Source organism: Eleutherodactylus coqui, chromosome 5 (assembly GCF_035609145.1).
Source record: "Eleutherodactylus coqui strain aEleCoq1 chromosome 5, aEleCoq1.hap1, whole genome shotgun sequence".
Lineage (NCBI taxonomy): Eukaryota > Metazoa > Chordata > Amphibia > Anura > Eleutherodactylidae > Eleutherodactylus > Eleutherodactylus coqui.
Genome location: NC_089841.1, coordinates 271,848,067 through 271,874,395, shown reverse-complemented (window position 1 = coordinate 271,874,395; position 26,329 = coordinate 271,848,067). Strand labels below are relative to the sequence as shown.

The window sequence follows — 26,329 nt, the reverse complement described above, 5'->3', positions numbered from 1 at the left end:
TAGCAAGTTAGTGTCAAATGCTGTCCGTAGTGCAGCGGCCACCTTGGTATTGTAGCTCTGTCCCATTGAAGTGAATGGGAGTTGCAGTTCCCAACCGGACCACTACGCTGCAAACGGTGTGTTTACAATTCGGGCTGTCCATAGCGGCTTCTGATTGGTGGGGGTCTCCAACAGCAGACCCCCCACTAGTCTGCTACATGTGACCTATCTTCAGAATACGTTGCCAATAGTTTTTATTGCCGAATGACTCCTACATGGATGGCGCTCATCAGCTGGCATCGTAAGGGGCATAGGATCAGAAAACTCTTATCACCGCTGTTAACCATTTACATTCTGACAGCAGCTTTTAAATGTCCCAAAGAGCCGCCAACAATGACATCTCAGGCGTCTGTCTGAGCTGTGAGGCCCCAGCGCTGCCATGAATGTCTGCCTAGTAAGTCATGCCGGAGGCACAGCTTATATACAGGGTGGCAATGAAAAGTAGCCGCCTCTGACTATACTAACGGGAAGAATGAGCGAGGGGACTGCTTTCTCCAAAGCTTTATTGATTTACTTTAGCAGCATTTTAACCCCTTAGTGACCAAGCCTGTTTGCGCCTTAATGACCAGGCCAAATTTTGCAAATGTGACACGTGTCACTTTAGCATGGAAAAACACCAGAAAGGTTTTGCATATCCAAGCGATTCTGACATTATTTTTTCGCCACATGTTGTACTTCATTTAGGTGGGAAAAAAAGACCGATAGAAATTGTGTTTATTTATTAAAAGCGCCAAAATTGGGAAAATGTTGAAAAAATCGTCATTTTTTTCACATTTCCAACTGCAATATCTCAAATATGTGCAAACATAATATAGAAATTTTTGCTAAGATTTATATTTCCATCCGTTTACTTTATTTTGGGCGCACATTGGAAAAACTTTCGTTTTTTTTTAACCATTTAGGAGACGTACAAATGTAACATTACTTTTCGGCATTTTGAGGAACACTTTGTTTTCCTACACCAATCCAAGATTGGAAAGGCTCATAGGAGTCAAAATGATAGATACCCCCACAAGTGACCCCATTTTATAAACTCCACCCTTTAACGTATTCACTGAGGGGTGTCAGGAGTATTTTAACCCCACAGGTTTTTTTTTCAGGAGTCAATGCAATTTAGAAGAGAAAAACTAAAATTTCATATTTTTGCAAGTATGTCATTTTAAAGACAGGACTTTTTTCTATAGTACACATGAAAATTAGGATTTGCACCCCAGAATGGATACCCCTGTTTCTCCCGTGCTCAGAAACATACCCATTGTGGCCCTAATCGTATGTCTGGATGCACAATGGGGCCCAAAATGAAAGGAGCAACGGGTGGCTTTCGGAACAGAAATTTTGCTTGAAGGAGATTTAGTGTCCATTGCCCACTTGTAGAACCATTGAGTGACCAAAACGATGGAGAACCCCCACAAGTGACCCCATTTTGAAAAGTAGACCCCCTAACGAATTTATCTAGGGTATGATGACTTTTTTGACTTCACAGTTTTTGAATGAATCTAAGCCAAGCAGAAGGAAAAAAATATGATTTTCATTTTTTTGGCAATTGTGTCAATTTAAAAACTGTTTTTTTTGGACAGTGTACATAGGAATGAAGACATTCACCCCAAAATGGATACCCCCGTTTGTCCCGTGTTCAGAAACATACCCATTGTGGCCCTAATCTACTTAAAGGAAACATAGCTAGGCCTATAATGGAAGGGGCACCCGTTGGCTTTCAGGGTACAACGGAATAAATTCCAGTCCCCATTGCCCATTTGTAGAGCCATTAAGCGGCCAAAACGATAGAGAACCCCCACAAATGACCCCATTTTGAAAACTAGACCCCTTAACAAATTCATCTAGGGTTGTACTGCATATTTTGACCCCAAAGTATTTGAATGAATCTAAGCAAAGCAGAAGGAAAAAATTACGATTTTCATTTGTTTGGCAATTTTGTCAATTTAAAAACTGTTTTTTTTGTACAGTGTACATAGGAATGAAGACTTTCACCCCCAAATGGATCCCCCCGTTTGTCCCGTGTTCAGAAACATACCCATTGTGGTCCTAATCTACTTACAGGACACATGGCTAGGCCCATAATGGAGGGAATGCCCGCTGGATTTCAGGGCAGAACTGAATAAATTCCAGGCCCCATTGCCCACTTATACAGAAAAAAAATTGACTTCCTAAAAATAATCCCCTCACCCCCCCCCCCCCCCCCCGACATCCCTATTTTTTTGGCATTCCCTAAATATTAAATAAAGGTAATAATATAAACTGCGTTTTATGTCCGAAGACAGGGGTAATTAAGGAGGCTGGTTGGGATGGGCACATGGGGCAAGAAAACCGGGTATTCCCCCCCCCCTCCTCTCATGTATTTTGGGGGGTATTTCATAACCTCAGCGGCGGGGATGGGGTGTAGAAAGTGGCGCTCTGTGAGGCTTTCTAATTTTGCTGCGGTGCGGCGGTCTCACACAGAAGGCGCTCAACAAGCTGCTCCTGGAACTGCAGGAAGACGAACATTCCTGGGGCTTCTTGTAAATTACGGATTACAGGTAGCGGTCTGAATAACGCCGGGCTCACGTAGCCGTAGGTGGAATCCACTTGCGGAGGCCCGCAGCGGATTCCAGCTGTGACCCTGCGTACGGCCGCGTAATGTTCTGCGCATAACTGCCTACTCACACAGGCGTTTTTTTTGTTTATATTTCCCGCGCCGTCGCTTAGAGATGACCCGGGTACCCGCAGCCCGTACACAATGCGTTTGCATATGGGCTGCGGGTATATCCGCGGTCATAGAGCACAATGGGCTCTAGGTCGCAGATATTCGTGGTAAAATATAGCATGCTGTGTTCTATTTCTGCGAGTGGATTACGTAATTCCGACCCGCTAATTGGGGGAATTGTGTGATCCAATGCATGTGATTGATCCGTGGATTACCGTTGATCAAGCGCATGCAGAACCCGTAATTCCTCTCCGGTCATGTGTGACCGGCCTAATGTTAGATCGCTACTTTATCACGTGACCGGGGACCGCTCAACGAGGCCGCTGGTCACTGCTCCAAGCACTCAGCGACCGTTGGTCGCTGGGAGCAAGGAGATTTAAAATTTCCTGGGCTCCCCGGCTCCTGCGAATGTGTCCGGCGTTTTGCCGGCGGGATCCATGGAGGATAATCGCATCTGGATTCAAATGCGGAAGCCTCCGAGAAGATGCTTCATCTCCCCCAAAAGATCGCATCGGTGAGGGGAGATGAAACTGCCACTTTTTAAAGAACTTTTACGTGATTGCCATTATGCATTGGGTAACGGCGATCACGTGACCAGTAACCGCATACCGCGGCCCCCCGTGACATCTCCAGGCTCTTGGCTGCCTTTTGTAGCCAGCAGCAGGGAGATGTTACATTTCTTGGGCAATATTTCACTTTTGCGCATGCGTCCGCCATCATGCAGACGGGCGCATGCGCCGAAGCTGGGGTAAGGTCCATGGATCAACATCCCATCAGGGAACAAATCCGGGACCTTGGGTACGTAATTTCCTCCCCCCTTATGGATACGATCCATAAGGGGAGATGAAACTTTAACTTTTTTTAACTTCTAACTTTTTTTTTTTTTTACTTTTTAACTTTATATGATCACCGTTATCCGATGGATAATGGTGATCATATGACTGGAAACCGCATACAGCGGTCCCCAGTCATATCTCCCTGCACTCGGCTATCTGTGACAGCCAGGTGCAGGGAGATTTCGAATTTGCCGGGCTCGCCGACTTCTGCGCATGCGCGCCACATCGACACGTCGCAGAAGCCAGCGGGGGGTCCCGACACCGGCCGGAGGACATCAGCGGACCTGAGATGAGTATTTTCACCTCCCCTCATGGATCCAATCCATGAGGGGAGGTGAAACTGTCTTTTTTTACCCTTTTTTTCACTTTTCCGCGATCACCGTTATCCATTGTATAACGGCGATCACGGTATCGGGGACCGCTCACCGCAGTCCCCGCTGACAGCTCCTGCCTCCCGGCTACCTACAGGAGCTGGGAGATTTAAAATTTCCAGCGCCGCCGGGCTTTCTGCGCATGCGGCTGACGTAATGCCGCCTGGCGCGCATGCGCAGAAGGACGGCTACGGGGCCCGAAGCATCGTGACAGCGGGGAGCCGTGCCACGGACCTCGGTGAGTAATTTCAGCTGCTCCGATGGATCCGATCCATCAGAGCAGCTGAATCTTTAACTTTTATTGCAGTTTTATTTACTTTTTTGCCATCGGCGCTATCCATTGGATAGCGCCGATCGCAATGCCGGGGGGGCTCCGAACAGCCCGGGATGACAGCTCCATGCTGTCAGCTACCTGCGGGCACCGACAGCATGGAGCTGTCACGTCCACAGCCCGAGGGGCTTTATTTTCTGCAGGACACATGTTTTTACGTCCTCCGAGAATAAAGCCCACTTCGGGAGGACGTAAAAACACTATGGGCTGGTCGTTAAGGGGATAAACAGCTGGGGGGTTCGGAGTTCTTGTATCTCTTCCTCCTGACTCCTCTATACACAAAGCTCTGATGGGAGCCCAAGTATTTGGACCTTGTGTTGATTTATGCTTCAGGTTCATTTGGATTCATTTATTCATCAATTGTTTTTTTTCTTTGGCTCTTACACTTTGCTCTTATTTATTTTTGCATAAATTATAGCAGAATTGTACTTCCAGCTGGCATACGCACCGAACACATGAGGAACGTGCCCCTCTTTACATATTGGGTACATCATGTGCCTGCGGAAATTAGATTAGGACCAGCCATAGAAATACATTTTTACCCATTGAGTTCAACCGAACCTGAACATTTAAATGGCCCGTGTGAATAAGCGCTTCCCTCCCAGGGCCGCTCCTCACACGCTGCATAGGGGGCGGCCAAGTGCGGATTTTGGGGGGGGGGTTGTTTTTTTGGGTTGTTTTTTATTTTCTGGAGAACTTTTGAAGTTTCCGACTGTAGAGCATGCAGACCTGGAACTGGGATCTTCCTAAATCTGATCTCCTGTATATGAAGTAATGGTGATACATTGACATTCACAATTGGTTACCTTTTACTTTCTACAGTTGCCATCCAATGTCTAGAAACGGCGTTTGATGTTTCTATGGAAGATCAAAATCTGGCCGTGTTGCAAACCCTGCCGGAGTTATTCGCTGCGGCTACACTACAGGTAAAGGCTTCTGCGTGGGCTTGTGGACGCTCACACCTCACCTGTGCACTTTCATCATGTTGTGCCAGAAAGTTCTTAGTGCCAAGATCTGTTTTTAGGCTAAGGCCTCATGTCCACGGGGAAAATCAGATCCGCTGCAGATTCTACATGGAGAATCTGCAGCGGGTCCCTCCTGCCCCGCGGACATGAGCGCTGAAAATAGGAATTTAAAAGAATTTACCCATCCGTAGCGGGCGAGGAAAGTCTTCTCTTCCTCACGGCCGGATCTTCTTTTTCGGCCGGCGGATGAATTCGTCATGTCACCGGCACGTCGCCGACGTGCCGCGCGCATGCGCCGGGCACATCCGCCGAGCCGAAGCAAGAAAGATCCGGCCGTGAGGAAGAGAAGACCTTCCCGGCCCGCTGGGGATGAGTAAATTCTTTTAAATTCCTATTTTAGGTCTCCCGCAGATCCGGACGGCTTCCATAGGCTTCAATAGAAGCCCGCGGGAGCCGTCCCCGCGGAGACCCGCACGAAAATGGAGCATGGTCCAGATTTTTTCATGCTCCATTTTTTTTTTAAATCACTTTTATTGACCATCCGCGGGTATTTATCTACCCCGCAGGTGGTCAATGCATCCCTATGGGGTCCGGATCCGCGCGCGGGAGAAGAGGTAAAATCCGCTGCGGATTTTAATTCTTCTTTTGCCCGTGGACATGAGCCCTTAGAGTGCATTTACACCGGCGAAACCCGGACTGACGCCGCGCTTGTATTCCTGAAAATCGCATGTTATGTCAGTAGTTTAAAAAAAAAAAATCACATGACACTTGCATGAAAATTGCTTCAACGTGCGAAATGCTAAAACTCCCATAGGTAATAATGGGTGATTGTTGTCCAGAAGAGCGCACGCTGCAGGAGAAAGACCCTCATGTAAAGAGACTTCGCAAAGTGCGGGCTCTATTCTCACAATAGAATCACTTGTGTGAAGACGCCCGCAGCGGTCAGCGGGAAAACTGCAGGACTTTAGGGTTATTTTTTTTATAATCCTGATTAAAAAAAAAAAATCACCTAAAATTCTTAAATATGTTTTTAAAATAAACTTTATTTATACAATTAGGTCATTTTCTGACAACAGTAAATGAAATGGCTCTTGGTGATCAGACCAGTAGAAACTAATGATAGTGTGCGCCAAAATCCAACCATACTGGCATCAAAGAAACAAGTGCCATGTGCACAATCCTGGCAGCAAATTACTGGTGTGTATGTCAGCCCGGCTTGTGGGCAATTACATGGGCTTTTAAAGATGACCTGTCCTGTCTTTGGGTCCTCTGCCCCCTCGTTCTCCCTTACTGACATCCATTAGATTCAGCTCTTGGCACTTTGAAACTGTTAAGTAGGTTTTCTCCACTGTCAATCAAATCTGATGTCCTCCATTGACTGTAAGTGCTGGAGACGCCCACTTGACAGATTTGAAGCACCGATGGTGAAACGTTTAAGAGTTTTGTGAACAGTGGCAGTATAGACAAAAGACAAGCTGCAATAACGGCGAGCCCCATGGACACAAGAACATGACCGGTACGCCATAAAGAAAACCGTGGGCGTAAGGCTCCGTTCACGGCAGTTGGAGGCTCGGCTTAGTTTCTGTCATAGACCCTGCATTCAACGCTGTTAATCCTAAGCAAGAGAAACCCCTCGGCAGAACCCAGCAGACAGCAGAGCGGCACTGATGACCGTGGGGCGATCACAATGTATATATGAAGTGCAGAGCGGCACTGATGACCGTGGGGCGGTCACAATGTATATATGAAGTGCAGAGCGGCACTGATGTCCGTGGGGCGATCACAAAGTATATATGAAGTGCAGAGCGGCACTGATGACCGTGGGGCGACCACAATGTATATATGAAGTGCAGAGCGGCACTGATGTCCGTGGGGCGGTCACAATGTATATATGAAGTGCAGAGCGGCACTGATGTCCGTGGGGCGATCACAAAGTATATATGAAGTGCAGAGCGGCACTGATGACCGTGGGGCGACCACAATGTATATATGAAGTGCAGAGCGGCACTGATGTCCGTGGGGCCACCACAATGTATATATGAAGTGCAGAGCGGCACTGATGACCGTGGGGCGACCACAATGTATATATGAAGTGCAGAGCGGCACTGATGTCCGTGGGGCGGTCACAATGTATATATGAAGTGCAGAGCGGCACTGATGTCCGTGGGGCGGTCACAATGTATATATGAAGTGCAGAGCGGCACTGATGTCCGTGGGGCGATCACAAAGTATATATGAAGTGCAGAGCGGCACTGATGACCGTGGGGCGACCACAATGTATATATGAAGTGCAGAGCGGCACTGATGTCCGTGGGGCCGCCACAATGTATATATGAAGTGCAGAGCGGCACTGATGTCCGTGGGGCCGCCACAATGTATATATGAAGTGCAGAGCGGCACTGATGACCGTGGGGCGACCACAATGTATATATGAAGTGCAGAGCGGCACTGATGACCGTGGGGTGGCCACAATGTATATATGAAGTGCAGAGCGGCACTGATGACCGTGGGGCGGCCACAATGTATATATGAAGTGCAGAGCGACACTGATGTCCGTGGGGCCTCCACAATGTATATATAAAATGCAGAGCGGCACTGATGTCCGTGGGGCGACCACAATGTATATATGAAGTGCAGAGCAGCACTGATGTCCGTGGGGCGGCCACAATGTATATATGAAGTGCAGAGCGGCACTGATGACCGTGGGGTGGCCACAATGTATATATAAAATGCAGAGCGGCACTGATGTCCGTGGGGCGACCACAATGTATATATGAAGTGCAGAGCAGCACTGATGTCCGTGGGGCGGCCACAATGTATATATGAAGTGCAGGGCGGCACTGATGACCGTGGGGCGACCACAATGTATATATGAAGTGCAGAGCGGCACTGATGTCCGTGGGGCGACCACAATGTATATATGAAGTGCAGAGCGGCACTGATGTCCGTGGGGCGACCACAATGTATATATGAAGTGCAGAGCGGCACTGATGTCCGTGGGGCGACCACAATGTATATATGAAGTGCAGAGCGGCACTGATGACCGTGGGGCGGCCACAATGTATATATGAAGTGCAGAGCGGCACTGATGACCGTGGGGCCACCACAATGTATATATGAAGTGCAGAGCGGCACTGATGACCGTGGGGCGGCCACAATGTATATATGAAGTGCAGAGCGGCACTGATGTCCGTGGGGCGGCCACAATGTATATATGAAGTGCAGAGCGGCACTGATGTCCGTGGGGCGGCCACAATGTATATATGAAGTGCAGAGCGGCACTGATGACCGAGGGGCGACCACAATGTATATATGAAGTGCAGGGCGGCACTGATGACCGTGGGGCCACCACAATGTATATATGAAGTGCAGAGCCGATATTTTCTTAGCCGTTTTCTGTCCTGGCAAAAATAACTACATATCTCGGGTGTTTGTGTGGATTTCTCAGTCCATGTCCGCGGCACCAGATCCATCTATATAGCTGTAGAGCCGCGTCCTGTTCTAGCAGGATCTGCCTGTTTGCAGTGATCCCCTGCTGTACGCTAAAAGTGTGACGAGAAGCCAACTGTGTGTTCTGCTTGGATCCTTCAGCGTGTGGATGTGTCCTACAGGACGTCCTCAGACAATGGAGCAGCTCATCAGTCAGGCCAATGTCCCGTCACAGTGGTGACCTCTGCACATGTACGGGGGTTAAACCTGTGAGGACGATACAAGATCTCAATCTGTCATGTAAAATGTTTATTTTTATTCACTTATTTTAAGGAATCTTCACAAACGACATCAAGTTGCGCTTCTCCATCAGATGAGGATATAGCAGAAGCTGAACGACTGAAGACAGAAGGTGAAAAATGAGGAATAAGTACTAATAGAACTAATTTTTGAAGGGGGTTTGCTTAAAAATGGCTAATTTGTAACACTAAAGCCCCATTCACACACAGGTGATCGCTCAAAGTTCACTGACAGTTTTGAGCGCCCATTTTGCACTCGGTACTAATGGGCTAATCCGCTTAATAGTTGCTAACTAGCTTCATTTGCATGTATTTACAGAACAGCGGCTGGTCTGTTCTCTAAATACATCACTATTGCTCTCCAGCGGGACAGCTGCTGACAGAATGTTATCAGCGCTGCCCGTGGTCCCTCTTATCTGGGACCTCAGATTTTAAGCTGAGCTGAACTCAGCAATGGATGAAAAGTCCACACAATGGGCGCACATTTACACGCAACGATTATCGCTCAAAAGATGGCTTTAGAGCGATGATCATTGTGTGTAAAAGGGCCTTACGGATTATGATCTATTAGTCAGTGAGCCAGAAGTGGTTTTATTAGCTAAAAACAAATGCTGTAAATTGCCAGTTGGCCTTTATCAGCTGTCTGATCTGGTCAAAATTTAGAAATGGGGCCTGAAATACAGCATTAACAAGGCAGAGTGCTGCAGAGCTGAACTCTTCTACTTCCAGGGGTGTTGCTGGGTTAAAAAAAAAAAGTATTCGTGTATTTTTCTAGCAATTAAATAACAGGACTAAATACCGCCGCCATTTGGTGACTGAGCCCCACCGCCACACTGTACCCAATACTAGTACCAATATATACTGAGTGCTATCAGAACATGGGGGGGCAGATTGATGAATTGGAGTGAACACTTAATGGGGTTGTAATATCAGGCAGCCTTTAAAAATGTGTGGCCCAGCTGATTTTGAAGGAAGAAACTGCTGCTAACCCTTTGTGGGATTTTCAGTAGACCGCTCGGGTCTTCTGCAGTTACAGGAAGAAGGAAGCACATTGTCATTTGTAAGTTTATATTAGTGATGAGGGGGCTCTTGGGCCTTCCTAGCTTGTGGACCTCACAGTTGCAACCCCTATTGCTACGCCACTGCTCAGGGTGCTGCAATCTCTTTGTAAGCTTGCATATTGGCAAATCCAGCCAGTATTTCGGACTGCCTGGGGGCCCTCTTAGGAATAGGGACCCTGGGCAATTGCTCACTTTACCGGCCACCACACAAACCCCCAACACCCACACTGGCCCTGGATGCTGGAGCGCCTATCTCCTAGGAAAACACTTTATTAAAGATTCTCAGTTTTAAATGACACGTTCTTCTGATGGGAGATCAAACCATATAGTATATCGGGTAAGTGCAGTAAGTAGCAGTTACCCGATATACCATGTACAGCATCAGTCATATACGATAAGTAACATATGGCCTATTTAGGTAACCACTGGGAACATAGAGATGCAGAATCCACTTAGTACCATCTAGAATGGCGGAAGAAAATGAGCCGTAAGTAATGGCTGATACTATCCATAGCTAACAGAAAACGTTACAGATGAGGATAAATGAGCCTGTAGGTACCTATTCTAGAGTAGTAGTGCAGCCCCAGTGTGCACAATCACAACCTTCATCTATGTGTTACAAGCTGGCAATGTCTTAACCCTTTGCAATCCAATTTTGGATTCAGGGTTTCCTAGGGGGCGTTCTCTTTCTGCCATTATACGATGGCGCCATCTGCTGGCTAGAGCCAGTACTGCGGTATGGGACATGCTGGAGACGCCCCCGACAACAGAGCGGCCAGTAATCTACAGTAAGAATACCCTGCCGGACGTCTTCTGACATCAGAGCTGTACAGCCTTCAATCAGAATGTCTTCGGACGTCAGACAGTGGATTGGAAAGGGTTAAGTGTTAAAGGAGTTTCCTGGCAGCGCCGGCTGTCCGTGTAGGGAGCTTCTGTTTCGGCCTCCGTGAACCCCGGCTGTGGCAGCGGGTGCTGCCTGCAGAACTCCTTCAGCATAGAAGGTAATAAGCCTGGGGGAACCCCTCCAGGGGATACATTGTAGCAAACTGGCCACGACAACGGATACTTCGTGTCTATATTTCTTCATATGACGGATTTGGCAAACAACCGTTTTTGTGCTTCAGGCAATGAACAGATGAAGTTAGAAAACTTTGAGAGTGCTGTCTCTTTCTACACTACAGCCATCAATCTGAACCCAAGGAACGCGGTGTACTTCTGTAACAGGTATGACGTGTAGCAGGCTCTATGTACATTGGGTTTGTTTTACTTGGAGTGTTCCAATAAGTGAATTCTCAGAATTAGGCCAGATTTGGAGTGCAATCATCACCGATCCGCGGCATTCTACATCCATTAGCCACAAAAGAACATTTGCTGGCCACGCGTGTGAGCGGACACGCAGTTGCAGAAGACAAATCGCAGCATGTTCTATTTTTGCACGGATTTCACACGGACGGCTTCCAATGAAGTCAATGGCAGCCATCTGACCCATGGCCCTTCCGGAATTGACATTGTGGAAAGGTCGCATCATCGCCTAGTGATGGGGAAAAGCAGGGATTTAAAAAATTAACAATTAGTACTGCGAGACGTCCGGACCATCGCATACAGATTAAATATAGGTACGCCTGGATGCCGGCTGGGCACAGGGTTGTATTCCGCTGCCGACCCGTTCCTGTGCGGCCGGCTAAGCCATGTATAGACTTGAGTAGTATCAGAATCCCCGACCACGATGTCACTTGGACGCTGCATTTTTCATCCGTTTTCCCCTCTTCGGGCTCCGGACGTTCTGCACTGCCTGTTATGATGATCTCCCGTACATCCACGCCGCACTGTATATAACTTAGCAGACAGCTGGCGGCCTGTAGTCTGCTGACGACCATGAGCAGCAGCCTATAGTAATAGAGTAATAGTAGTGTCCTCGCATGGCAACATTCCTGACAACTGAGGCAGCAGCTGTGTGACTGGCCGGCGGTCTGTGATCGTTAGGTTTTTAGGAAACATATTAACCAGTTGTGTTTCGGACTTCTGTAGGGCGGCCGCTTACAGTAAAATAGGAAACTATGCCGGAGCGGTCCGGGACTGTGAAGAGGCTATATCGATTGATCCCGGTTACAGCAAAGCCTATGGTAGAATGGGGTAAGTTATCTCGCAGGTTGCAGTATTACGCCACGGCCACATCTGGTAGTTTTACATTTTCCACCATTATGATCTTAATAAATGGGATATTTGATGCCTTTTCTCACCGCAGCTCAGAGCGAGTTATTACATGTTGTGCTGTGATGGCAGCTATTCCACTAGAAAAAAATATGAATGGCAACACCCCACAGAAACATGCTACTCATCGTCCAATCAGTCCCTCCCCTTGGATACAAGATGCGATACGGGCGAACAGGGAGGCTCTAGTACCCTGTTGTATACAAGCTAGAGGTGGTACAAGATGTGATACTGGCGGGCATGGAGGCTCTAGTACCCTGTTGTACCACATCTAGCTTGGGTACAAGATGTGATACTGGCAGGCATGGAGACTCTAGTACCCTGTTGTACCACCTCTAGCTTGGGTACAAGATGTGATACTGGCGGGCATGGAGACTCTAGTACCCTGTTGTACCACCTCTAGTTTGGATACAAGATATGATACTGGCGGGCATGGAGGCTCTAGAACCCTGTTGTACCACCTCTAGCTTGGGTACAAGATCTGATACAGGTGGGCATGGAGGCTCTAGTACCCTGTTGTACCACCTCTAGCTTGCATACAAGATCTGATACAGGTGGGTATGGAGGCTCTAGTACCCTGTTGTACCACCTCTAGCTTGGATACAACATGTGATACTGGCGGGCATGGAGGCTCTAGAACCCTGTTGTACCACCTCTAGCTTGGGTACAAGATCTGATACAGGTGGGCATGGAGGCTCTAGTACCCTGTTGTACCACCTCTAGCTTGCATACAAGATCTGATACTGGTGGGTATGGAGGCTCTAGTACCCTGTTGTACCGCCTTTCGCTTAGATACACCTACTACTAAACGCTACAACTGCTAAAATTGATTGACTGTAATTGTGAAGATTTTTTTCTAGCGCGTAGATCCCGCTGAGCCACCAGTGCCACGCTTGGGAATACCCCTGTTAAGTATTGTATATTTCTCCAGTTGTAGACGCTGGGCTCTGACTCTTATTTCTTGTTCTCCTCTCCAGGCTGGCGCTATCTAGTCTGAACAAGCACTCTGAAGCCGTGGGCTTCTACAAGACGGCCTTGGACTTGGATCCAGAGAATGACACTTATAAGTCAAACCTTAAAATTGCAGAACAGAAGATGAAAGAAATGCCGAGTCCAGTAAGCTGCTGTGCTTGGATGAGGGCGGGTGGGGATGAGGAGGGGGTGCGGGTGAGGAAGGGGGATGAGGGGGGGTGGGGAGTGAGGAAGGGGGGGGTGGGGGTGCAGATATTTAATGTGTGCTTCAGAAACTGAAAGGATTTGTGTTGCAGATGGGCGCTCCTGGAGGCTTTGATCTGGCTGGGCTGCTGAACAACCCTGGCTTTATGAGCATGGTAAGTGTGTCCTGGCCGCTCGGGTCAGATGGTCAGATGCCACATGGTATCTCCGCTTCCCTATTTTAATCATTTAGCACTAAAGGGAACCTGTTACCGGGTTCATGCTGCCTGATCCATGAGCGGCATCAGCCCAGGACAGGGATTCCCATTGTCTACATGTATGTGTTGTATCGAAACGCAGCGGTATTTCCGTATAAACCTACAACACTCCCCGTCAGAGAGGTAGGTCACTCCGGGGCTGCACGACCCGCGGCATGTTGACTGAGAGGTTTCTCTCCCCTTGTTTTTCGGGAGAGAGCTGTCCACCAACATGCTGTGTGCGTGGATTGGCAGACGCGGCTCACCTCCTTGACTTGCATCTCAATTCCGAGTCCAACTGCAAAGTATGTTTGTTCTGAAACGCCGTAGCATGTGATTGGGGACAATGGGCACAGTATCCCGGGGTAATGCTGCGTGAACCTGGTGACCGCTTCCTTTTTTTAGGCCGTATTTACTTAAGTGGGTGCGGCAACAATCCAAACCATTTGGACGGCGGTCGGACTTGTAAACCTGCAGTTTTTCTATGTGATTGCGATGTTTTGCAAGGAACCGTATCGCTTCAGTGGGGATTTTCAAGCGCATGAAAAACGCACGTACCAGTAGTGAAAATAGAAAACGGCATCCCCAAAGCACAAATATCGTGCTAATACACCCCAAGTATTTGATCAGAGCTCTGTGTGTTCCCAGCTACCCGTTGCCCTCAAATGTGCCAATTTTTCTCTAATCCAACCTGAATGACAAGTCGGTGCTGTTCTTCATTCAGGACATCCATGCACCAACAGTTATTCTATCTGCTGGAGTCTCTGGCGCGGTGCCTGTAAGCGACGCTCCTCCTCTGCTCTGCTGGGGCCCCGGGAGCCGACCGATGCCGCTTTATGGCACGCCATGCTGAGTGTCCATATGTCGCCAGGATGATTGCACCTTGTGATGATGTCTTGTGTTTTGTTCGCAGGCATCGAACCTCATGAATAACCCCCAAGTGCAGCAGCTGTGAGTTTTGCAGTTCGGTTTCATGTTCCAAATATTTTCTTTGCAATGTTTCTGATCGCAGCGTGAAGCTCCTGCAGGTCGTCCTTTAACACACCTGGACACCTCGGTCTAGGGAGAAGAGAAGGGGTTTTAGCACAATTAGTTGTAGTCGGTGACGTTTAGGATCCCACTACTCCCGTGGAGTTATGGTGCTTGGATGGATGTTTGCGGCTATTAGATAATACTTCTCTGCCACGTCCGCCGAGCGGAGATATTCACCTGCAGTACATTATTCTCAGTCCTGACTTATCTTTGGCGCACAAAGCGCAGAAGCCTCCATAGACTCCTATGGGAGACTATACGAGCCAGCCGGCAAAGGGAGATGAGAGGATTCTCCCCAGCAGTGTGCTCCATCCGTGCTGATATGAAAGGGAGTCCCTGGTGATGAAAGGAAGCCCTGGGGGGACCCCCCCCCCCTCATCCCCATGGCGGGGCTGCCCTTAACTGGGGAGAGAGAGATAAAGGGAACCCGGAGAACCCATTCATCTCCCCGGGGGTTCCCTTTATTGCAAAGATGAGAGGACTCCCTGGGGAAACCCCTCAATCTCCCCCCGGGAGGGTTCCCTTCATAGCAGAGTCCCCTCATCTCTGTGATGAAGGCAAGTCTTGGCAGGGATGAATGAAAGTCCCTGGCGGGGGTTCCCTTCATCACTGCCAGGGACTAACAGGAGCTTACAGTGTGACAATTAAAAGGTGAAGACTTGCTATTCAGAGGAGCTTCAGTGCAGCGCCAACTTATCCTGCAATATTCTAAGCGCTGCAGAATTAGTTGGCGCTATACAAATGGAGATGATGATGATCATTACTACTTTAGGGCTGTTCCTGCGGTCCCTCTCGCTCGTTCCCAAACAGCAGTGCATTTTTTCCGTTGCTCATCAGCATTGATTCAACACTGATTCAGCCCGACGCAGAAAAAACTCATCCATTTACGCCATTTTTTTGAGCAGTTAGCCGCAATTTTTTTTGAGAGAGCTTTTTATGTGATTAGCGCCCCATGTGGATGATACCGGCATGAAGTGTCGCTAATTCAGCTTATTGCTTTTAGAGGATAGATAAGTAGTCGCACCCACCTCCATCTACAGACGGCTTGTGTGGAGGTTGGGGGGTTAAGGGTCCCCCTTCAGATTCCGGCTTCCTCTTGTACCTGATACTTCGTCAGGCTGATGCTGTTCTCCCATCATCTTCGGTGCATTTAACTTTTTTTTTGTCTTTCCCACTTTTTTTCAGAATGTCCGGTATGATTTCGGGCCCCGGCAATCCTATGGCTGGAGCAGCCGCTGCAGGAAACACCCCTCCCACAGACCTGGCCAGTCTTATACAAGCGTATGTACACGGATTCCATCAATATATCATTTGTTTGCTTCCATTTATCCACAATAACACCTTCTCTTATATTGGGAAGCGCTATCCAGTTAAAGGGCCACTCCAGTAAAAACACATTTGTTCCATCCCTGCCAAGGTCTCCTCTGTGTATTCTTGCGCCTTCCATGCCAGTCTGATGCTTCTCAGGCACCACCTTGAGAGTTTTTTTTCACTTTCAATCAGTCCCATGATGCATTAGCTAGGGCTATACCATTTTTACATGCTGGGGGGACAGTTTAATTATCTATAACTTCTAAATTCACCTAAATAAGCAACTGACTGAAAGTATACAGTCAGGAGGATGAGCTGTGATCTCCTCTATTATAACTGTGTGATCATCAGCAGGAACTGAAAAGGAGATTGTGTCCCCTTTATCTTAGTTTCTGTGGTCAATGTATGTAACAGCATCACAGACTGAGAACTAGACTAGAAAACAAATCCATAACCCCAAGTAGATGTGGGCGGGTCTGAACGGAGATCACATGACCATCTGTTGTAAAAGAGGCCAGGAGATTCGGATAAAAATAATTAACTGAGGTAACACTTATATATACTGGGGGATAGCTACATAATGAGTGCATTTTAGGGGCCCTTTAATGAAAAAAGCGACCCATGTGGAGACTAGATCCCATCTTTAACATGTGGCCATGCCATGTCATTGCATGCTATCAGTGGAGATCAAAGTGGATTTTCTTCTTCTGTAGAGGGCCGACCCCTTCAGAGACAGTTGGGGATTTCCAGCACTAATGTAATTATCAGATTTTCAGTAATAGACGTTTAGGGCAAACAGTTATGAGATGGTCTTCCATGACTTGGTAGCCTGAGTGGCGGTCCAAGTGCTGAGATGCAGCAACCGCCGTGTCCCTATGATGTATCTGAGCCATGCAAAGGCATCATAGTAACCGTATAGAGGAAGACACATGTCCGTCCAGCCTGTATCACTCCTGCAGACCCCCGCCACAGGACAGATGGTACAGTCTGCCTTCTCGGGGTTGTGGGTGACATCCGGGATGTGCCAACCGGAGAAACCTTTGTTTTTCTCTGCAAATAATAAGAAAAGTAACTTTTCTCATCTGGAAGCCTCCTGAGAGGCCACCTCCGGCTGTATGGGTACGGGTGGTCAATAGCGCAGCCCCCTGTATGAATTAACATATTTGGCCTGTGGCTATCCTACATTTGATAGATTTTGTGCTCGTTGGACCCATTGCCCTGCGACCGTACCAGCGATGGCTGCTTGACTCTCCCCCCTTTGCTTTGATGGGCAGCAGCCCCATTCTGTAAAGTCCTGCCTTGTCTTGGCAGTCGCTCCGGGTGGTTCTGCTGTGAGTTTAGTTCTGCACAAGCGCGTCTAAAAAAGCAAGAAGACACCGAAATTAGACGGAACCATGGAGACGGAGACGCTAGCAACGGAGCAGGTAAGTGAATAACTTCTGTATGGCTCATATTTAATGCACGATGTACATTACAAAGTGCATTAATATGGCCATACAGAAGTGTATAACCCCACTTGCTTTCGCGAGACAACCCCTTTAAAGGGGTTGTCCCGAGGCAGCAAGTGGGTCTATACACTTCTGTATGGCCATAATAATGCACTTTGTAATATACATTGTGCATTAATTATGAGCCATACAGAAGTTATTAAAAGTTTTTTACTTACCTGCTCCGTTGCTGGCGTCCTCGTCTCCATGGTGCCGACTAATTTTTGGCCTCCGATGGCCAAATTAGCCGCGCTTGCGCAGTCCGGGTCTTCAGCCGTCTTCTATGGAGCCGCTCGTGCCAGAGAGCGGCTCCGTGTAGCTCCGCCCCGTCACGTGCCGATTCCAGCCAATCAGGAGGCTGGAATCGGCAGTGGACCGCACAGAAGAGCTGCGGTCCACGAAGACAGAGGATCCCGGCGGCCATCTTCAGCGGTAAGTATTGAAGTCACCGGAGCGCGGGGATTCAGGTAAGCGCTCCGGTAAACTTTCTTTACTTCCCTGCATCGGGGTTGTCTCGCGCCGAACGGGGGGGGGGTTGAAAAAAAAAAAAACCCGTTTCGGCGCGGGACAACCCCTTTAAGGGGTTAAACATGAACATGGAATTAAAGGAGATTGAAACTAATATTGTTTCTCTCCAAGATTCAGTGAAATCCCATTCCACCCACATTGAATATGGGAATCTTAACCGGAGGTTGTAAGACAACTTGGAGCGTCTTATCGGGGAACTCCTCAATTGTATCCAGGTTTAGTATCTCAGACTAAAACATCAGCCTGGTTTAGACTGGGCAGCGATAAGACAACGCTGCCCCCAAATCCTCTTTCCAGGAACCTGCCTGTTTGCCTCCAGACTCCATTAAGCTATTTTTGAGGCCAGCGGCAACAAGACCTTCCCATTTCCCCAGACTAAAGCCAAACATAATAAGCGGAAAGGAAAGCCTGTCCCTATTTGGTCGTTTCACCAATTTTCCTCTATCCCCCACAATCGTTCCTTCCTCTCTCCGTCCAGGTTTAGAGGGAGCTCTTCATGCGCTTCTGGACCGCAACGTCATTGTCCCTGTCCCCTCTCAGAAAAGGTTCACAGGGCTCTACTTGAACCTGTTTGTCATTGCCAAGAAGGACGGCTCTGTCCACCCCATTCTGGACTTGGGACATTTGAAGCGGCAGGTCCCCACCCATCACTGTCTGCGATGGCCTCCTTGGAACCCAACAAGTTCCTATCCACGAGGGACAGTAGGGATACTTGTGTATTTACATCGCTCCCCCATCCGCTCAACACTTCCATCGCTTTACGGTTCAGTCTGCTCACATCCAAATTGCGGCGCTCCCGTTCTGGTTGGCCACAGCACCTCGTGTCTTTACGAAGATCATGGTAGCCATCACGAAGATTCTGAGATTTGTCCTCATTCCATACTTGGACGACATCTTGATCAAAGCCCTCTTGAGCAATGAAAATCTGGAGAGTCCAAAGACCACCTTGGAGAGCCTTGCTCACTTTGGCTGGACTGTCAATGAGCCAAACTCCTTCCTCATTCCCTTCTGAGGATGCTGTTGACACATCATCCACGTGTGTCGCCCTCCCACTAATTGAGATTTGCTCTTCAGTCTGGAGTTCATTCCCTGAGGAAGCATTCTCTGAATTCGTTCCTCTTCTGTATGAGGATCCTGGGAAAAATGTTGGCCACAATGGAAGCAGTTCCCTTTGCCCAATTTCATACCAGACCCCTTGCAGTGCACCATTCTCCATGGTTGGAATAGGTGTGTCTTGTCTTTGGACCACCTGCTCAAGTGTGACCATCTCTGTTGTGGTGGCTCCATCCTGATTTTCCAAGGGCCCTCCTTACGCCCAGTCCGCTGGCTGATCCCAACGACAGATGACTGTCTCCTGAGCCGCTTCGAGCACGCTTTCCTTACTTCAGTCATGGCAGTGGTCTCATGGGAATTAGAAAGACGCGGAAGGCAGATTTCTGCTTGTTTCATCTCTTCAAACGCAATTTGGGTTTACTCTCCATCTCTCACAGGGGCCACAACACAGAACTAAAATCCACGTTCTAGGGCCCATGCACCATACCGTCGTGTCTCGCATCTGTATCTTCCTATTCAAGTACACTATTGGTCCTTCAATTAAGGACACCAGGATGGGGATCTAGTGCTGGATCCGTCTTTTAACTGTACCCTGTATAGTAAGAGAGACCTGTAACGCGAGGAGCGTCATCTGGAGGATGCAGCGTAATGTGCAGTCCTGCGGAAAATTCCACACCAAACTCCGCCGGACTAACATGCGGATTATTAATGCAGGATTGAGAATGACAGACTTCTGCCTACAATTCTGCATCAAAATCTGCTGCATCCTGACGGATAATTCCATCCCGCGTGAGCGGTCCCCGATAGTCCGAAATACGGGATAGTAAAATGAGGCGAACTCATTTATATAAACTGATACGAAACTTACTTTTAGGATTAAACCAAGTAAAAAAAAATAGTTTGGATACAATTATAGTGATGATTACATCGATGTCATAAAGTAACAAATGATAATAATTTATTTTTAGATGGTGCTTCATAATATCCTCTGCTTCTCCTTCCTCCCATCTGGCACGGACCTAGAAGAGCGGGGGAGAGAGAATCTGTTATAGGACTCGCATGTTGGGAAAGTTTGTTACTGCAACAAACTTTCCCTGGCAGCGCTACGAGTGGCTGTCGCTGTGATCCGGTCCTGATGACGGCACCTGAACTAGAGGCGGTTAGTAGCTGCCCGTATCAGCTGCTTCACCTCCTTTAGGGCAGTGGTCCCCAACCTTTTTGGCACCAGGGACCGGCTTCAAGCAAGACCATTTTTACAAGGCCCGGCAGGGTTGGGCGGGGCTTTGGTTATATGGCGCGGGGCTATGAAGGGGGTTGGAGTTTAGTGCATTCTTATTTAGAATGTCCTGGCAGTACACACATAGGGCAATATAATATACTCCCCCCCCCCCCCCCCCCACCTGGCAGCACACACATAGGGCAGTATATAATCTATCCGCCTCTCCCCAGCACACACATAGGGCAGCATATAATTTATCTCCCCACCCCCCAGTAATAGACAGTCCCCACCTCTCAGTAATTAGCAGCCCCTCCCCCTGTAATAAGTAGCCCCCACCCCCAGTAATAAGCAGGTCCCTCCCCCTTCCCAGTAATAGGCAGCCCCCCCCCAGTAATAGGCAGCGCCCCACCCCCAGTAATAGGCACCCCCTTCCCCTGTAATAAGCAGCCCCCCCAGTAAGCAATCCCCCCCAGTAATAAGCAGGTCCCCTCCAGTAATAAGCAGCCTCCCCCCAGTAATAGGCAGCCCCTTCCCCTGTAATAAGTAGCCCCCACCCCCCAGTAATAAGCAGCCCCTTCCCCTGTAATAAGCAGCCCCCACCCCCCAGTAATAAGCAGCCCCCCAAGTAAGCAACTGCCGCAGTAATAAGCAGCCTCCCCCCAGTAATAGGCAGCCCCTTCCCCTGTAATAAGTAGCCCCCACCCCCCAGTAATAAGCAGCCCCTTCCCCTGTAATAAGCAGCCCCCACCCCCCAGTAATAAGCAGCCCCCCAAGTAAGCAACTGCCGCAGTAATAAGCAGGTCCCCCCCCCCAGTAATAGGCAGCCCCTTCCCCCGTAATAGGTAGCCCCCACCCCCTGTAATAGGCAGCCCCCACCCCCTGTAATAGGTAGCCCCCACCCCCTGTAATAGGCAGCGCCACCCCCCTGTAATAGGCACCCCCCCCCCCCCCCCCCCCCCCAGTAGTAAGCAGCCCCCCAACCCATATACTTACCTCCTCCCTGCTGTCGCTCTCTCTCTGCTTGCCCTGACGCGTGCAGCCCGGAACCCTTCCTCCCCGAGTCCTCTCCTGCGGAACTAATGAGCAGGGGACTCGGGGAGGAAGCGTTCCGGGCTGCACACGTCAGTGTGTGCGCCGGGATCAGTGCGATTACCAGCGGGGAGCTGCGGCGCCCCCGCTGGTAATCGCTTCAGTGGTGAGCGGCGTCGGCACGCCGCGGGCCACATAGCACAAGGCAGCGGGCCTTGTGTTTAGAGCAAAAGTTCCCGGCGTTGCCGCGGACCGGCGGTTGGGGACCCCTGCTTTAGGGCACGTACCAGCCAGCAGCGACGTAAATTTACAGCAGCTGGTCATGAAGCGGTTAATTAAGGGGGGTTCATGCATTACTGATGTGACCTGGGAGGTTTAATGACTGAGCGCTGTGTTCTGTCTCGGTACTGATTGGTCTTTTCCTATCCTTTCAGGGGGCAACAGTTTGCTCAACAAATGCAGCAGCAAAACCCAGAACTAATAGAACAGTTGCGCAGTCAGATCCGAAGCCGAACTCCAAGTGCGAGCAATGAAGAGCAGCATCAATGATCCCCACCATCACGTGAAGGGCAGTTATATATATATCTCACGGATATATGAAGAGGAAGCGCTGAGTGACCCCACCACGGCCCGTCTTCCTTTTTTTACATTTGTGCGAACAGTGGCTCTCGTTCTACTTTGATGCAGATGATGATTCTATCTATTTTTCTTTTTCATGTTGCCTCATGTTCTCTGTGCATCGCCGCCACCTCCAGGGGATCTGAGGATCACTTACCACAAGGGCTGACCCAATATGGACATTTGGCCTTTCTGTTCCTGTTGAAGGGTATAGATCCGCTATATTGCTGTTTCCCTCACTGACCCATCCTTGCCCGCTTATAATTTATACAGGGGTCGTGGTGGCGGTTGGCACCGTTTTACTCGTTTCTGATTACTGACTGTTTCCAATTACCCACGTGGTTCCAGGCGCACAGAAATTACTGGACTTGCATCATGAGTCTGCGGTTCCTCAGAGACGCAGCGTTCCCGATTATCGTCCTGGAAAGAGTTACACAATAAACGTAGGAAAAGACCAGAGTGTCGCCGTCTGCCATCCCGCTTCACGCTCCGCCGCGGCCGGCGGTTACAAGGTTCTCGTAATTCATTTGGGGTGGAATATTGTAAGGGAAATGTTTTCCATGCCTGATGCATTTTAATAAAGAATCACTGAGTGCAGAAGTGAAATGCCTCCCCGCTTCGGAATATTATTTGCTGAGTTCGTGGAGCGTCCTGCCATCCAGCTTCTCCCCCGGGGTCATGGCTTCCACCGGTCGGTGACTAGTAGTAGTGCAGACTAGAGATGAGCGAACGTACTCGGATAAGCACTACTCGTCCGAGTAATGTGCTTCATCCGAGTACCTCTCTGCTCGTCCTGAAAGATTCGGGACGCGCTGCGGAGCGGGGAGCTGCAGGGGAGAGCGGGGAGGAACGGAGGGGAGATCTTTCTCTCCTTCTCTCCCGCCCGCTCTGCCCCGCTCCCCGCTGTGACTCACCTGTCAGCAGCGGAGCGCCCCGAATCTTTCAGGACGAGCGGGGAGGTACTCCGACGAGTAGTGCTTATCCGAGTACGTTCGCTCATCTCTAGTGCAGACCTGGGATCCAGTAGTTCGGGGATTTAGGATCTGTGTTTGTGTTGTTAGATGTGTGATTTTTAGTACATTAATGCTACAAGAAAATGTTGACATTTTAGCGAAAAGGTAATAAAGGTGTTAATTTTGTTCCATCTGTTTGATAAGTTCACTTTGTAAATAACTCTGCATGTCCGCACTCCATCATGTGGGATTACCCCCTCTGAGCTCCGTATATAACCCATACTGATCCGTAGACCGGGGTTGGTGCAGGTTGACTTCGGTAGTGTGGTTTTATAGTATCGCCAAAACTACAACCAGATCAACAAACATTTTCCATGTCTGTTTTTATTTTCTGATCTGTAGAATCTTTTTATTCTGTTGCCTGTGCGTGGCTATGGGGGTGGCCGGCCACCTGAGCTACCATTAACAGCATTTAGAAGATGTGCTTTACAGCAGCTTCATGGGCAGTACACACAATGGACAAGAGGGACCCACTGACCTTGTAAGGCATATCGTCCCAGCTGATCACCTATTGTGAATGGTGGGTTCTGTGTTATCTACATATAGGTGTCTCCTCTCAGTGTAATCCTGCCTGTACAGGGAGGGGAGGAGGTGAGCTGTGACTATTGTGAATGGTGGGTCCTGTGTTAGCTACATGTAGGTGTCACCTCTCAGTGTAATCCTGTCTGTGATTTCAGTGAGATGACTGCTGCAAAGCTTCCTCTAGAGAACAGGCAGTATCAGACTAGTATCAGGATTAGTAGTCAGTGTGCAGGGAGGAGGTGAGCTGTGACTATTGTGAATTGTGGGTCCTGTGTTATCTATATGTAGGTGTCTCCTCTCAGCGTAATCCTGTCTGTACAGGGAGGGGAGGAGGTGAGCTGTGACTATTGTGAATGGCGGGTTCTGTATTATCTACATGTAGGTGTCTCCTCTCAGTGTAATCCTGCCTGCGATCTCAGTGAGATGACTGCTGCAAAGCTTTCTATACAGATTCAAAAACAAGTATTTGTGGAAGTCCTTAGAACTGAAGATCATGTGATTAGCGGCACAGAGGCTTTCAAGACTCAAGTTTGTAGTCCTAATAAAGAACATTGTGGGGAAAATTAACGAAGACCAACATTTCAAACATTGGTCTTAATATAATTCCCCCGGGGCCCGTGCATCCGTACGCTCGTTGCCGGAGTTCTGGGGTTAGTTCTACATCTGTTGGGTCAGCCATGTCCCCTTCTGAAAGCTTTGCCCACTTTTTACAAAAGCATGGCAGAGAGCTGAAAAGTCGCAGATTTTTTTTACAAATTGGATCTGCCAAAATTAGCAACTTTTTATAAGCCTATTGAGCAGTGCCCCCCCAAAGGCCTCTGCCACTGCGTTCTACCAGACTCATTACCAGGGGCTCGTTGGTTGGGGTCTGCCAGGGCTGCTGATCTGTTAAAGTGACCCTCTGCTTCACAGGAAGACTTTCACTATACATCTAGGGTGCAGGGATGACATAACTGGAGCCGTCTCTCCGTTCCTGCTGCGGTTTGTCCCAGTCCTCATCCTGTATGTAAAATGTTGGCTGAAACAATGGGGAGAGGATTAAGAGACGACCCATGCCAACATCCGAGTTGTAGTAAGTTGTCATAACATGCTGATGGGTAGGGGTCCGAATTCTGCACCCCCAGCGATCCTGATATTTCAGCCCTGGCAAGTCCTAAACTATGGGCAGAGGCCGTGCTTTCGCTTCAATGGTAGCACCGGAGAATACGGACTGATGGCATATTATGACAGAGTTTTCAGATTATACTTGGTACGGTCACTGGCATTCTGTTCACCAATCCGGCAAAGTTGTTGGGCAGCATGGAAGCCGACGGCAGCTATTGGCACTGGTTGGTACAAATCTACATGGTTGTCTGTCTGTCGCTATACTTGTGCTAACTGCTGAAAGTGACCAGATATACCTGCCTAAGGCGCCCTGCACCCAGTGGGAGGGCATCAACTCCTGGATGTTCTGTCTGCCCCTGGTTGTCAACTCAGGCTGGTGAATTGGGTGGGAAAGCCACACCTGTGCCGGGGGCTCGCTGTTTTGTGTCTGCAGCTTTAGGGAGCTGCGGCTGAAGGTACTTGAAAGTATACCTGCACTTTCACAAAACGCAGTAGTACTGAGCATTAATTAAGGCACCGGGACAGGCGAATATCCCAATTATTGTAGAACAACTAGATCACCGATGGGAATCACTAACAGATTGAGATATAACTTTTATTGTGTTTATTAAAAAATGCGCGATCCAACAAACTAAAAATAAAAATAGTGCCTCTTGTTTAACCCCTTCCGGCTCCAGGACGTACCGGTACGTCCTGGGGATAGCGCGAGATCACATATGATCCAGCGCTATCCCGCAGCGGGATCCGGCTGTCAGTCACAGCGGGGGGACATCGGAGATGCGCCCCCCGCTGTTAACCCCTTCCCTGCCGCGATCTAAGTAGATCGCGGCAGGGAAAGAGTTCACAGAGGGAGCGGACTCCCTCTGTGTCTCCGGCCGGAACTCGCGATGTCATCGCGAGAGCCCAGCCTGTCACCATGGCAACAGGACGCCAGACACTGGCGTCCTGTATTGCCTATGCCTATAATCGCTGTACAAGCGATAAGGCATGGCAGAGCAGTAGCTCTGCCATGCCTTATGACAGCGATCATAGGCACAATGCTGCAAGTCCCTCAGAGGGACTCAAATAGTGAAAAAAAAAAAAAAGAAAAATGTAAAAAAAAATTTAAAAAACCCTTTTTTTATGCTTTTTCTAATATTAGCATAAAAAAAGGTAAAAAAAAATTAAAACCCCACATATTGGGTATTGACGCGTCCGTAACGACGTGTACAAATAGTTGAACACACTTTTTATTTTGTACGGCAAAAAGCGTTAAAAAAAAAAACGCTAAAAAACAGAGGCAAAATGCTCATTTTTAGCATTTTGCCTCACAAAAAATGCAATAAAAGTGATCAAAAAAGCCGTACATTCCCCAACATGGCACCAATAAAACTTACAGCTCGTCTCGCAAAAAATAATCCCTTATAGAGCTCCGTACATAGAAAAATAAAAATGTTACAGGACTTTGAATGCAGCTATAGAGAAAAAAAAAGATTTCCAAAACAAAATGGCTTTTTATTGCAAAAAAGTGTAAAAACCTTAAAAAAAAAGTAAGAATTTTGGTATCGTTGTAACCGTACCGACCCGCAGAAAAAATTTTGTGTCATGTATGCTGCATGATTAACGCTGTTAAAAAAAAAAAAAAAAAAGTCAGAATTGATGCGTTTTCTCTCCATTATCATAAAAAAAATAAAACTTTTACGATATAGTTAATGTACCCAAAAGTGGCACCGATAAAAACTACAGATCGCCACGCTAAAAACAAGCCCTCATACGGCC

The 26,329-nt window shown here is 48.5% G+C and overlaps 1 protein-coding gene across 1 annotated transcript in view; it reads left to right on the top strand.

Annotated features, from left to right (window-relative positions):
• SGTA (small glutamine rich tetratricopeptide repeat co-chaperone alpha) overlaps positions 1-22,542 on the top strand; it is a 28,662-nt gene extending 6,120 nt beyond the window's left edge. The window contains exons 3-11 of the mRNA XM_066604689.1: positions 5,101-5,204; positions 9,006-9,084; positions 11,157-11,256; positions 12,061-12,165; positions 13,221-13,359; positions 13,512-13,574; positions 14,569-14,606; positions 15,873-15,968; positions 21,749-22,542. Coding sequence (XP_066460786.1) covers positions 5,101-5,204; positions 9,006-9,084; positions 11,157-11,256; positions 12,061-12,165; positions 13,221-13,359; positions 13,512-13,574; positions 14,569-14,606; positions 15,873-15,968; positions 21,749-21,863 — 839 coding nt within the window. The 3' untranslated portion in view covers positions 21,864-22,542. The remainder of the gene's footprint in view (positions 1-5,100; positions 5,205-9,005; positions 9,085-11,156; positions 11,257-12,060; positions 12,166-13,220; positions 13,360-13,511; positions 13,575-14,568; positions 14,607-15,872; positions 15,969-21,748) is intronic.
• The last annotated feature ends 3,787 nt before the right edge of the window (positions 22,543-26,329 follow it).